We start from the raw sequence: 13,425 nt of genomic DNA, 5'->3' as shown, positions 1-13,425 counted from the left end.
CACTCCTGGAGCTTGGAGGACCATATGGGGTGCTGGGGATCGAACCCAGGTCAGCCATGTGGAAGGCAAATTAACCCTGCCTGCTGTACTATCTCTTCGGCCCCCTTCTGCCTTTTAAAATGGGTGCCTCTCTTTCCCAAAAGGCTTAATTTCACAGAAACGCTGTATCTGCTTATTGGTATTACAGCACCTATGAAGTCTCTACTGCGCGTTTTCACCATCTCAAGCGGATACCTCGTCCCTTCCACTGAGGGGTGGTGTTAGATGGTGGCCCACATGCATTCTGGGGCTATTCCAGTGGCCACTCTTACATGCTTTGCAGTGCCCAATGTACCGTATGTGGTGCCAGAAATCGAACCTGGGTCAGTCACATGCAAGGCAAGCACTTTAACCATGCACTACCTCTCTGGCTCATTTCACTTGATTTTTAGATTTCAAGGAATTCATTATTTTACAAAGATTCTTTGGAATTTAATATACCACTGGATTTATTTGGGTTGCTAAGATATGCAGCATCTTGTAACAGTTTAGTGGAATTTAAATGCTGAACAGACATTTTTGCTTCATGGATGCTAATTATCATACTGGTGTGGAAAAGAAGATTTCATAGGAGAAATTCTCCATTACAATGTCTTTAGTCAATGTTTTTCTACTTGTGGGTAATGTATTCACAAATTGCTTACTGCTGTGGTTTTGTAATGTATCACTTGGGGGCAGCAAGAATACTTTGGGAACCAGAAGAACATTTCAATGGCAGGATAGTGAGATGATTCAAAATAGAAAGCACTGTGTCAGGCAGCAGTGGAAAATAAACGGCAGTTAGGGCTGGGAGGCAGTTCAGTAGCATGCGGTGTACACACAGAGCCCTGGGTCTGATCCGCAGCACTGCAGCACAGAGTGGATCCCACAAATCAACCACCAAAATAAACAAAAAGCCCCAATTTAATAATGAATATTTAGCCTCAAAGGATACAACAAAGGGGATCAAAGTGATAGTATAGTGGGTAGGGTGCTTGCCATTCACATGGCTGACCCGGGTTTGTGTCCCAGTACACATATGGTCCCTGAGCCCACCAGGAATGACCTCTGAGTGCAGAGCCAGGAGTAATCCCCGATAACAATCGGGTTTGTCCTCCACCAACAAAACACCAAAATCAAGCAGAGACATCACAGTACACTGGAGAGGAAAAGACACACTGCCTAAGTAATAATGATGATGATAATAACATAACAAGATAGAGCAGGATGAGTGAAATGAGAGGCACAGCATGTCAGGAACTCAAATGAGAGAGATCAAAGTGGGCTGTCAAGAACTGGTCACAGGTTCACAAAGGAGAAGGGTTTAAGTAAACCTTAAAACACGGCTGGGACAGGCTAGGATGAGCCTCATCCATGAGTGAATCTACTGAAAAACCCAGGTATGTAGGACTTGTGACTGCAATCTCCAGGCTTGCATGAAGTTGGGAATGGGTGACCTCCCCCATCTCCCTGTGCTTCCAGTAGCCTGGCAGGCATTCTCAAGAACTGCCTCTCGTGTCATACAAGCTCATTAATGGCCAGGATCCAGAGACATGAGTGCAACGTGCTGTCTCCGGACCCCAAAATCACCATCCAGTTAAAAATAAATAAGTTACCCTCACTGTATAACCATATTTAAAAATTTAGAATTCCTGGAGTGCATGGCCACAAGTCTCATACTCTACACCATTGATGGACCAAAAGCAGCATACCACATTGATGGTGTGTAAAGTAGAAGGCAACTAATCTCAAGGAGAAAAAAAAAATATATATATATATATACACACACAAGCACACATAGTTCAGCCATAATAAGCACTGTAGCACTGTCCTCCTGTTGTTCATCTATTTGCTCGAGCAGGCCCAGTAACGTCTCCATTCATTGTGAGACTAGTTTTTACTGTGTTTGGCATATCAAATGCATCATGGGTAGCTTGCCAGGCTTTGCCATGCAGGCAAGATACTCTCAGTAGCTTGCTGGGCTCTTTGAGAGGGGCAGAGGAATTGAACCTGGCTCGGCTGGGCTGGCGGCTTGCAAGGCAAATGCCCTACCACTGTGCTATTGCTCCAACCCCATAACAAGCAATACAAAATAAATTATTTAGGTCCTACTTTGGGGCAGTAGTTTGGGGGTCAGGGTGGAAACATCCGAAATACAGTGGTGTGAAGGTGTAATGGTGGTGGGATTTGTGTTGGAATATTAAATGTAATTTAATTATTCTGAACAATTTTATAAAAATAAAGTAAATTAAAAAAACACAGCTGGGAGTCCTCAACAGGGAGAATTTACACAGTTGACAGAATGACATGAAGGAATGAAATGGTGGAAGACGGATTTGGGGGAATGCAGAGTATAATCTGATTTTTTAAAAACACAGTACAGACACAGAATGGTTGAGGAATATTCGGAAATAAACAAACAATCAGCAACCAGTAGTGAGCATCAAACTAAAGAGTCTGGAATAAACAGATAAAAAATTCCATGAAAGGGGTGTAGATAGAAGGGACAGACACAACCATGCTGACACAGGTAATGAAGCATGAAGGATCTAGGTGTTTGGTTTTGTGAGTCATAGGAACCAAACATGGATTAGGTGCTGGAGACTCCGAAGATAAACCATTTACTCTCTTTATGAAACATGTTTGGGAGATTAAGCATAATTCTTGGGCTTCCATGTTCCCACAGAGATTGATCTCTGGTCACTGATATAACAACAGAAAGAAAAAAAAACCCAACCCTCATGTTCAAAAGCAGAGACCTACAGATTTCTTCTGATGCCCAAGTAATCAGAGATGAATCCATTCTTCTCAGCTATTTTGGGTTCCCATGTAAGGGTGTGCTAGGCTAGACCTGTGGTTGTACATCTTCTATAAGAATGATTAAGGATGGAGTGATAGTACAGTGGGTAGGGCCATAGTACAGTGGATAGGGTGCTTGCCTTGCACATGGGCAACCCTGGGGTTTGTTCCTGGGCATCAATATAGTCCCCTGAGCACCATCATGAGCGATTCCTGAGCACAGCCAGAAGCAATGCTTCAGCACTGCTGGGTTTTGCAACCCTCCACCCCTGCCCAAATGATTATAAAGATTATAAATGCCCTCTATTCTTTTTTTTTTTTTTGTGGGGTGGGGAGCTGCATCTGGCTGTGCTCAGGGCTACTCTTATTTCTGTATGCTCAGAGTTTACTCCTGGCAAGCCTTGGGGGACCACATGTGGTGCTGGGTATTGAACCCAGACTGGTTGCAAACAAGGCAAGTGCCGTTTAACTACTGTCTAACTAGCTCTCGGCCCAAATTCTCACTTTCTAAAGTGACCCTATGGATTTTCAAGCTACTTATAAAGTAGTACTGCAACAAAAAGTAGTTCTAAATTCTGGTATTTAAGAAATAACCTTGATTGATAAAGAATAGTCCAAGATATAAAATAACCAGATATCTAATTTTCAACTTTCTTCCATATTGTAAACATAGTAACAACTATTCTCTTAATGCAGTGCAGGAGTAGCCCAGAGCTTAACTATTAAATGTTAGTTATCATCAACTCTCAATTTGGAGAATAAAAATAAAAAACTTGAAACTATGCCATCCAACTGTTCTACAATAGATAAAAATGCTAGTTAATTTAGCTGAATGAAGATCCCCATAGCTGTTAGCTCTATTTTTCCCTGACCTCTTATTCTATAACTTACTGTAATATATTTTCCCCTGAATTTAACAGCTGATATAGTCTGAGAGCAACAACAGCTGTATCTATTGTAGCAGCCAGAATAATGCCTGGTACCTCACAGGCATACATGAGTTTGTGTGTGTGTGTGTGTGTGAATACTTATAGGGGACTGATAAAGAATATGAGATAAGAGAGAACTTTGACAACCAAGACATCTCAAATAAAGTTACCTGACGCAAAAGCCTTACCTGGCGTGTCATTACAAAATAAGCGTACATTGCCATGGCACTTCCGTAAGTGATGAAGTAGGTGACTGGTTCCATGATGTCCCAGGAATATTCCCACCAGGTCAGGCGGGCTAAAATGCCGAACTGTGTGGCCATGTAGGCGAGTCCACCCCATAGTACCAAAGTGGTCCTCTTCTCTGCTTTCCTGCTAATCTCAATTCGTACCTACGGGGCACACATCAGCTATCAATCACCATGCATTTGGGCATAGACAAATTCAAAATTCTTACTTAAACAAGAGTTTGATATGCTCTAAAACAAAACAAAACAAAACAAGAGAGCTCAGAATGAAGATTCACACTGGTACGAATTCCAGTAAACACAGCGTGTCCTCTTACACAGTATAGTACAGTTGTCTTTTGCACCTTCTGTTAATTGTAGGCATGGTGGTTTACAGTGCGGTTAATGGCAGGGTTTCACGTACAGCATTCTAGCATTGCACCCTTACCGAGAGTGGGGCAGTGAGACAGTCCTAGTGTCCCCCTCATTCTAATTGTCTTCCCGACCCTCAGTCCCTCTTCTAAAGTACCTGTAGTTTTTGCTGTAGATATACTTTTTATTTTTTCTTTCAGGACACTTGTATTTATTTTCAGAGGTGGCCCAAATATGATTAAACTATGGAAATGAATTGTTTCTTAATCGAAGACTGTTCTTTACTAACCACAAGATTACTTTCTTGGAAAAATGAGAATGAAAACACCCAGTGTTCTCTGTACCATGCAAGAACATGCCGATCTAGTAACAGCTCATACTCCAAGGAGTACTGCACTTGAAGCAGAATAGCACACTGCGTGTGCATGGACACAGTGGATGGACCCTGATGTTATGAACAGTTGAAACCAGGTCTTGATCTGCAAATCTCCAGCAACACCACTGATTTATTGTGAGGAAAAAACATGAACACAGGTAGAATATTTAGCATGAATTCCTGGCATACAGTAACTATTCAGTAGAGGATGATCATTACTTTGCTATTTTGTTAAATGCTTATATTTTGAAAACACCAAATTTAAGTATCATCTCCTTTCATAATCATCCTTAAATGTATGACATAAGGAGGTGCGGTGTTTCCCAATAGTGCTCAGGGGTCCCGCTCAGTGATTCCCAGCCAACCCGGTCTGTGGCTCAACACAAAAGCCCCAGGCGTGCAGCTGCTTGAATCCTATGGTGCTGGTGGCAGTGCCAGGGGTCACCTGGCCACACCTGGTGGTGTTCAGGGGCCTTCAGGGATTCACTCAGTGATGCTGGATTGGCCACAATTGCATCTGACCAGACGTAAGGCAAGTGCTGGACCATGCATTTTGGTCTATAATTTATTTCATTTCTAATGTCTTAGGTTTTAGGAGCACAACCTTGTGTGTTTCTTATTTTTAAGGAAAAAACATAATACTTAGGATTTTTTTTTATCTTTCTCAATCTCCATAGTCTAATTCTTAAAATTGAGCTATTCGTGCCATTATTCTACATAAGAATGACTCAGGGCGGGGGCAACAGTCTAGCAGGTAAAGCATTTGCCTGTACACAGCTGAACTGGGTTTGATTCTCAGTAACCATTATGGTCCCCTGAGCACCCCCAGGACTAATTCCTGAGTGCAGAGCCAGAAGATACCCTGGAGCACCTCTGAGTATGGCCCCCAAACAAAACAAAACAAAACAAAAACCCATAAGGAGGACACATATTCAGAGGAAAACATTCAGAATAAGTATGGTAAAAAAGGTAAAGGCCCTCCCGTTGTTCATCGATTTGCTGGAGCGGGCCCAGTAACGTCTCCATTGGAGATTTTGTTGTTACTGTGTTTGGCATATCGAATACATCATGGGGAGCTTGCCAGGCTCTGCCGTGCGGGCGAGATACTCTCAGTAGCTTGCCGGGCTCTCCGAGAGGGGCGAAGGAATCGAACTCGGGTCGGCCATGTTGGCTGTGTGCAAGGCAAATGCCCTACCGTTGTACTATAGCTCCAGCAGAATAAGTATAAAGAAGAAAAAAAATCAATCACAATCCTACTACTCTATTAGCATTCTGGAATATATTCTTTCTTATTTCTCTCTCTCTCTGTCTCTCTCTATATATACACTTGTATTTAACTATATTCAAACCACATTTGAAATTAGGTATGGCTGGCTCAGTAGTGGAGTATAGGCTTTGATCCCTGGCACTGCCAAAAAAAAAAATCACAGTATAATTTAATATGTGCATATTTTTACATTTACTCTTTATAAGTTATGGTTTTGTATAGCATGTTAGATCTACACAATTACTTTTAACAAATGCAGAATATTTCATATAAAAAATTTCTATCTTGGATCAGAGTGATAGTACAGTTGGTAGGGTATTTGCCTTGCATGTGGCCAACTCAGGTTGAATTCCTGGCATCCCATATGGTTCCCTGAGCATCTCCAGGAGTAATTTCTGAGTGCAGAATCAGGAGTAACCCCTGAGCATTTCTGGGTATGCCCCCACCTCCCCCAAATATAAAATTTCTATCTCAGCTAGAATCTTTATCTACTATACCCCAAACCTTTTTTGTAAAACAATATTGCAATATCAGTTGTAAAGGTTAAAGCAAGTAGAGGAGAGAATGTTTAGACCTTAAACCTCTAAATTCATGATCATTCTCCAGACTATTTCTTCTTACGTCCTTTCTTAGCTTTGACTGGACCTTTTTTATGGTTCAGTCCCCAAACAAATGGGTCAGTTTGGTTGACAGGGGGTATCTATCCTAGAAGCAAAGTTGTATTTAGTTGACACAAGTTGTTTATGTAAAACAGCGAAAGAAGAAAATAAAAGCAAATATATGATCTGGAGGAAAAAAATTCCTGGTGAAATGAAAAGTCAGCTTTGACCCTGCACCTTTTCCAGGGGTGCCAGCTGCTCTTTGAGGTGCTCGAGTCTCTCGATGAGCTCCCTCTCCTTGTTTAACTGGTGCTGCTCAATGCACAGTGTGGTGTATAACTGCTGCACCAGCGTCTTCACGTCATTCAGAGTTGTTGCATTTTCATGGCTTAAGAGTTCTGAAAGGAAAGGGTGACATTTTAGAAACTGCTATTCCTGGGGTTACTTAAACAATGAAAAGAGCAAGGCAGAATCATCAATTCTATGGGAAATTAAACTGAAGGAAAGCGATACTTCCTCTTTACAGGGGGATATCTACAAATTCTAGAAGAAAAGTTGTATTTGGTTAACTTGAAAATTTTAAAACTTATTTTCATCATCATAGTCTTAAAAGTCTAAATGCTGGAATTGAGGTCACAATGCACAGCCTAACAATACTCATTACAAAGACAAAGATTTAAAGCAAAGCACATATTAAAAACTAGATGAGAAGCTCAGGGTAGGGGTTGGGCGGGCTGAGCCTGGGCCCTCCATGCACACTATGACCCCCTGAGCACAGAGCCGAAGATCCAAACCACCCCCTTACTCAAAGAGATAGAAAACTAGTAGAGTTTTAGAACCCATCTAATTATCAGAATTATTAAAATGCTAATCTATAATTTATCTGTAGTCTTGCTATTTTAATTTGTGGTATTTTTTTTCTTTGATAACTGAGGTAGTGGTGGGGGAGGGTATTTTGATTGTGCAAATACAAAGGTTTACGTAAAAATACATTTCCCTAGGAGCTGGAGCGATAGCACAGCGGGTAGGGAGTTCGCCTTACACGCGGCCAACATGGCCGACCCGAGTTCGATTCCTCCGCCCCTCTCAGAGAGCCCGGCAAGCTACCAAGAGTATTCGATATGCCAGACACAGTAACAACAAAGTCTCCAATGGAGACGTTATTGGGCCCGCTCAAGCAAATCGACGATCAACGGGAGGGCCTTTACCTTTACCTTTACCTTTACCTTTACATTTCCCTAAGAATCTTAGTTTTCATGGACTTTCCCCTAGTATATCAACTTCTTATGTGTGTACTGGGGAAAGACATGGCATATCTGTAGGGACCTTAACACTACATTCCAAAGGACATGGTGTCATGAAAATGTTTTCAAGGATAAAAGACTCAATTCTTTGATTTGATATCCTGGATACCATATGTTTCCCAAGACCTTAAAATTGTGTTTTGAGAATCCCCTCACTGCCAACAACAACAAAACCCAAAACAACCTGGTGATAGTGATTGTTAAAGATTAAGTGTCAGGAATAAAATGTTTGTTTTAGAATCTTACTGCCTTAAATGTGACATATTTTAAATAGACAAAGCATAATAAAAAAAGCTACTGTCAGAATTGGTCACATATATAATACTGTAGCACTGTCCTCCCGTTGTTCATCGATTTGCTCAAGCGGGCCCAGTAACGTCTTTATTTTGAGACTTGTTACTGTGTTTGGAATATCGAATATGTCACGGGTAGCTTGACAGGCTTTGCCATGTGGGCGAGATATTCCTGGTAGCTTGCTGGGCTCTCCAAGAGGGGCAGAGGAATGGAACCCGGCTCGGCCGGGCTGGCTGTGCGCAAGGCAAACGCCCTACTGCTGTGCTATCGCTCCGAGCAGGGTCGCAGCCTCTGACCCTTACATTACATTGAAGGTCCTTTTGGCCAAGATTCACCAGTATGGGTTCCTAGGTCTCCAGTGCACCATTTCCCACCGAAGAAATCAATAAATCAATACAAAACTTGAAATAAATGTAGCAAATTGGATTAGAGAAGAAATGCTATGATAAAATAGTGATTTTTAGCAGTATCTTGCCTGTTCTAGTATATATGCTGGAAAAATAGGAAAAGAGAAAAATGCTTTGAGTTCTAAAATTTATCTATGGCAATGGGCCTTCTCTGCCCTCCTATTTGCAGTGACTCTTCATACTTCGTGAAGCTGCCCGGAGAGAAAACTGTGTTAAGAAGGCAGCAACTTGTCTGAACATCGCAGTGAGGACAAAGGCTACTCCATGGGTAAAGGACACATCTCCTCACCCCCAAATCTGGAGCAAAATTACAAAGCTTCGACTCAACTGACATTAATATTTTTCCTGTAAGCTGAGCTCCCTATCAAAAGAAATTCATGAAGTGGGTTATCAATTATCTATAGTCAACAAAGTAAATATTATTCCATTTTATCCTCACAAAAAAAGCATAGGGTTATCATGAAGGAAGAATTTGAGTCCCAGAGAATTGAAATTAACAAATACCTTTCTACTACTGTTTTGAAGAAACAAAATCAAGTCAAGGTGATTTCTCTCATGAGATCTAATAATGATATTCACAAAGTTTCAGGAATAACAGGGAGTGGGAAGAAATTTTTACTGGTAGACTAATGACTTTTCTATGCTCTCTCTTTTTCATTTCAACTTTCATTTGATAAATTATTTCTATGTACAATGTACATAACTACAGTGTACTTGCTTAAAAATCCAAGGAAGGAAGGAAGGAGAGAGGGAACAGAAGGCAAAGGAGGGTAAGAGAGAGAGGAAGGGAATCTTTTCCCTTTTTCTAATGAAATATGAAAATGTTCATGTTAACAGATGTGTAGGTAACCATTAGCTGAAAATCTGTAAAATTTGAAATCAGACTTGGTATCTCTTAAAAACATTTCGATTAGAACATCATTTATTGAAACCTTTGTGGTAAGAAATTGATAGTGATATTGTGATTCAGCTGTAGAGAAAAATTTGGTTTTATATCAATCTTCTTTCAAGTCTCTTGGGCTTAATATAGTTGGTAAAGATCTAACTCCGAAATCATAAAACTAGTTCGATACTTGCTGTACTTCCAATGTTTCTTTTTATTTTTTAAAATTTAAGTTTTTGAGGGAGAGAGAAAGAGAGAAAGAGAGAGAGAAAGAGAGAGAGAGAGAAAGAGAGAGAGAGAGAGAGAGAGAGAGAGAGAGAGAGAGAGAGAGAGAGAGAGAGAGAGAGGTGGAGCTCAAAGAGCTGAGTACATGCTCTGGTGCAGGAGGCCTGGGTTCAACCCTGAGCACTGACAGGTATATCCCAAATCCCTCTTCCCCCAAATTTAAGTTTTTGATGCTACTACTCTTTCCACTTCTAAGCAATTTTCCTATAGATACATTCATACACCTCCTGGTAATTCCTAGCATACATCTCCTCACCCCCAAGAATATAAAAACTTGAACTAGAGAACATTAATTATGTCCACTGCAGAGCTGTTTGAAATAGCCAAGATCTGGAAACAACTCATATGGTCAATGGTCAATGGCCAGATGAGTGGACAAAGAAACTGGTTGAAAAAAGAGAAAGAATAAAAAAATCTATCTACCATATGGATAGAACTAAAGGATATCAAGCAAAGGGAAATAAGTCAGGAAAAAACACAAATATGAGATAATTTCACTCCTATGGTATATTAAAATTTAAAAAAATGAAAGGAGTAGACAGTGTCCAACAAAAGCAAACCCTTAGACTCTAACAAGAGAACTGAGGTTACTAAGTGGAAGAGGTTGGGGAGTAGAGAAGGAGGGAGCTGATGAAGGAACCCAGGGCAGCGGCAGAAGGCTACTGGCACTGTGGTGATGGGTGTGGTACTTAACATTCGAAATGTAAAACATACAAATTATACAACATACTACCTCAGTAATAATGGTAAAAGAATAAAATTAAGTTCATAAGGATAATGACGGGACAATAATTGACAGTCAGATAGTTAACCTTGAGGCATAAAAGAAAATTAGTTAATGTTATAAATGTTCATAATTCATATAAAAAAGATTCACCCCATGTCATTAAAATAGTTATGACTTTTAGCTGCATGAAGGGAAGAAGCTTTATTTATATAAAAGATTCATTAAGGTGAAAACAGGGGCAACAACATCAGATGGCAAAGATTTCTGGTATCCAGAAAGAATCTGAAGTTTCGTCAACGTACTAGCCAAGTGACAGATACCAAACGAATTTTCCAACTGAAACGGAGCATACTGTGTACATTCCAATGTGGAATAATCTGTATATAAACATTTTAGTGCTTTTTTTGAACATGATATATTTTCAGGGATGTCTAGGGAAATTGTCAGTTATTTCCCAAACTCCTCTGTCTATTTCTCTGATCACGTCAAGGTTCTTTTTACCTCTCTTTGGTGGTCGTACGTGATATGTAAAGTCATTAATGACCAGCTTGAAGTCATCAAGGAGGAGAAGATCTATGCCTGTCGAGGAAGCAACTCGAACGCCATCTGTGAAGCATAAATGTGAAAATATCAGCTAGTCACACGGACAGCATCACTCAAAAATGATCAGGAAAAAGGCAATCCTCAAAATAGATTTTAATAATTACATTTCTCTCTACATTTCAGTTAGCTTTGGCCTCATTCCCAAAATCTATGCTAAACAAAGCTCATATTAGCGGAGGCATTTTTGCTTCCATGGCCTCAAGTCTGTGAATATATAATATGCATGTGTATAAAGTGGGTGAAGGGAAAGTGGTTGAGGAAAATTAACAATGATGGTGATTACACCTGGAAAATATGCTTTTCTGGTACAACCTTATGAACAGAGAAAGATTAGATTTATCGGTATCAGTTGTGAATTTAGGGTAACTACGTGAGTTGAATGGGTTTCTTTTTTTTGGGGGGAAGAGCAATGTTCAGGGTATACTTCTGGCAGTGGGCTCAGGGATCATTCCTAGTGATGCTTAGGGGACCACACAGGGTGCTGGGAATTGAAGTCAGGTTGGTTGCATACAAAGGAAGGGCCCTATGTGCTGTTCAGGGGACCATACAGGGTGCTGGGAATTGAAGTCAGGTTGGTTGCATACAAAGGAAGGGCCCTATGTGCTGTATTACCTTTTCAACCTCTTTCTCATGCTCTGACTTTCCCTTTCTGCTTTGCCCACTAGCCCCAGGTTTGAAGGGTTCATGTGAATGGATTTCTTATATTTGTCTATGTTATTGCTTTTGTAGAAAATGTCTTCTAAGATACAGTACTTTTTTTGTAATTTGTATTAGTGAAACACCATGAGGTACAGTTGTAGATTTACAAATTTTTGAGCTTGGGTTTTAATTATACAATGATCAAACACTTTTTCAGCATAAAATCATGCTGATTATAAGTACTTAGTATATATTTTTCAGTGTAAGTACTGGACTGCCAGTCATTCTGGAGGGACAGATGGTAGGTTTAGCAAAGTATAACAACTTGATCTACTAATTATATTGCTAAAAGAGGGGAGAATTAAGATTGTATTTAGAAGACTATGCTTTCAGGAATTATTTCTGTAGTTTGCACTAGAGAGGTTTCTCTGACCATGTAGTGCACCTGAAAGCATGAGGGGAGCCAGAGCATCTTTCCTGAAAGTGAAGCTGGTTCTAGATGTTGCTTTTGCAACTGCCTTTTACTATTGATGGTCGTTCTTCTCTTCCTTTGGAAGAGTTAGAGGGAGAGAATGTATTCTGAGTAGTTTCATAAAAAAACAAAAAAACAACTTACATTTAAAATAACTGAATGTGGTAATTTTTTAAACTGGCAAACCAAATTAAGAGTAAACAGGTAGGGGGGTGGGGGGGATGCTGGGACCCGTGGTGATGGATGACGGGCACTGGTGGAGGGATGGGCACTTGATCATTGTATAACTGAAACCCAAGCACAAAATTTGTAAGCCTATAACTGTACCTCAGGGTGTTTCACTAATAAAAAAAGAAAAAAAATAAATATAAAATAAAATTAAAAAAAAAACAAAGATACAATAAAGATAAATATTATTTTAAGCCTAAAAAAAAAGAGTAAACAGGTAGTCACTGTACCAATCTTTGAAGCTTTCTGTAGGCATAACACTTTTCGAAATAAAAATGAGAAAGAAAAACCAAAATACTTAAGGAATAAATAATAGATGTCATATAAAATGGGAATTTTTAGTTCCTTATTTTGTATTCTTTTCAAATCTTGTGCCTTTAGTCTTATAAATTTTCATGTGAAAGACATAGGAAGATCTGAAAAGAGATTCTAAATGTTTCATATCTCCAGAGATGAGGACTCAACAACTAGAAAATTTATTCTGTGCCTAAGGTAATGATAAAAGGTCTCAAAAAGATAACGCGTGATCACTGTTCATCTTTGCTCACAGCATTTTATGTGAGGGGCTTTGAATGAGACATTCGTTAAAACTGAACAACTGTATTTTGAGACCCACGGGGAGAGAAATCCCGTTCTTTCCTGACATCTGCAAAGTAAAATGCTTTTTAAAGAATATGAAAATTTTAAACTTTTATTGATAATTCTACTTATCACTTTGTCATCACAAGCAATATAAACAAAATTATTTTGTGCCTGCCAAGGGGGCAGGCTTGGTGGGTGTTTGGGAAACTGGGAACAATGGTGGAGGGAGGGTCACACTGGTGGTGGAATTGGTGTTGTAATAATGAATGCCTGGAACAATGGTATTAGGAACAACTCTGTAAACCATAGTTTTTAAACAATTTGTTTGTTTTGCTTTTTGTTGAATCTCCGTGAGCTACAGTGACAAAACTTTCATGTCTGAGTTTCGGTCATGCTTGAACACCCATCCCCCTC

At 39.9% G+C, this 13,425-nt stretch overlaps 1 protein-coding gene and 1 non-coding gene across 2 annotated transcripts in view; one reads left to right on the top strand and one right to left on the bottom strand.

The window, feature by feature from the left end:
• The window catches only part of MCU (mitochondrial calcium uniporter), a 190,037-nt gene that overhangs the window by 6,298 nt on the left and 170,314 nt on the right, over nt 1-13,425 (bottom strand). The window contains exons 4-6 of the mRNA XM_056113479.1: nt 10,989-11,093; nt 6,825-6,985; nt 3,935-4,138 (exon numbers count right to left, since the gene is read on the bottom strand). Coding sequence (XP_055969454.1) covers nt 3,935-4,138; nt 6,825-6,985; nt 10,989-11,093 — 470 coding nt within the window. The remainder of the gene's footprint in view (nt 1-3,934; nt 4,139-6,824; nt 6,986-10,988; nt 11,094-13,425) is intronic.
• Nucleotides 12,107-12,317, top strand: LOC130022746 (small nucleolar RNA U3). Its single transcript, XR_008792287.1, has one exon. It is a non-coding gene; the product is annotated as a small nucleolar RNA U3 (small nucleolar RNA).

Source organism: Sorex fumeus, unplaced genomic scaffold (assembly GCF_029834395.1).
Source record: "Sorex fumeus unplaced genomic scaffold, SorFum_2.1 ptg000020l, whole genome shotgun sequence".
NCBI classification, from domain to species: domain Eukaryota; kingdom Metazoa; phylum Chordata; class Mammalia; order Eulipotyphla; family Soricidae; genus Sorex; species Sorex fumeus.
The sequence above is the reverse complement of the archived record's forward strand: the minus strand, read 5'-3'. Positions and strand labels throughout refer to the sequence as shown.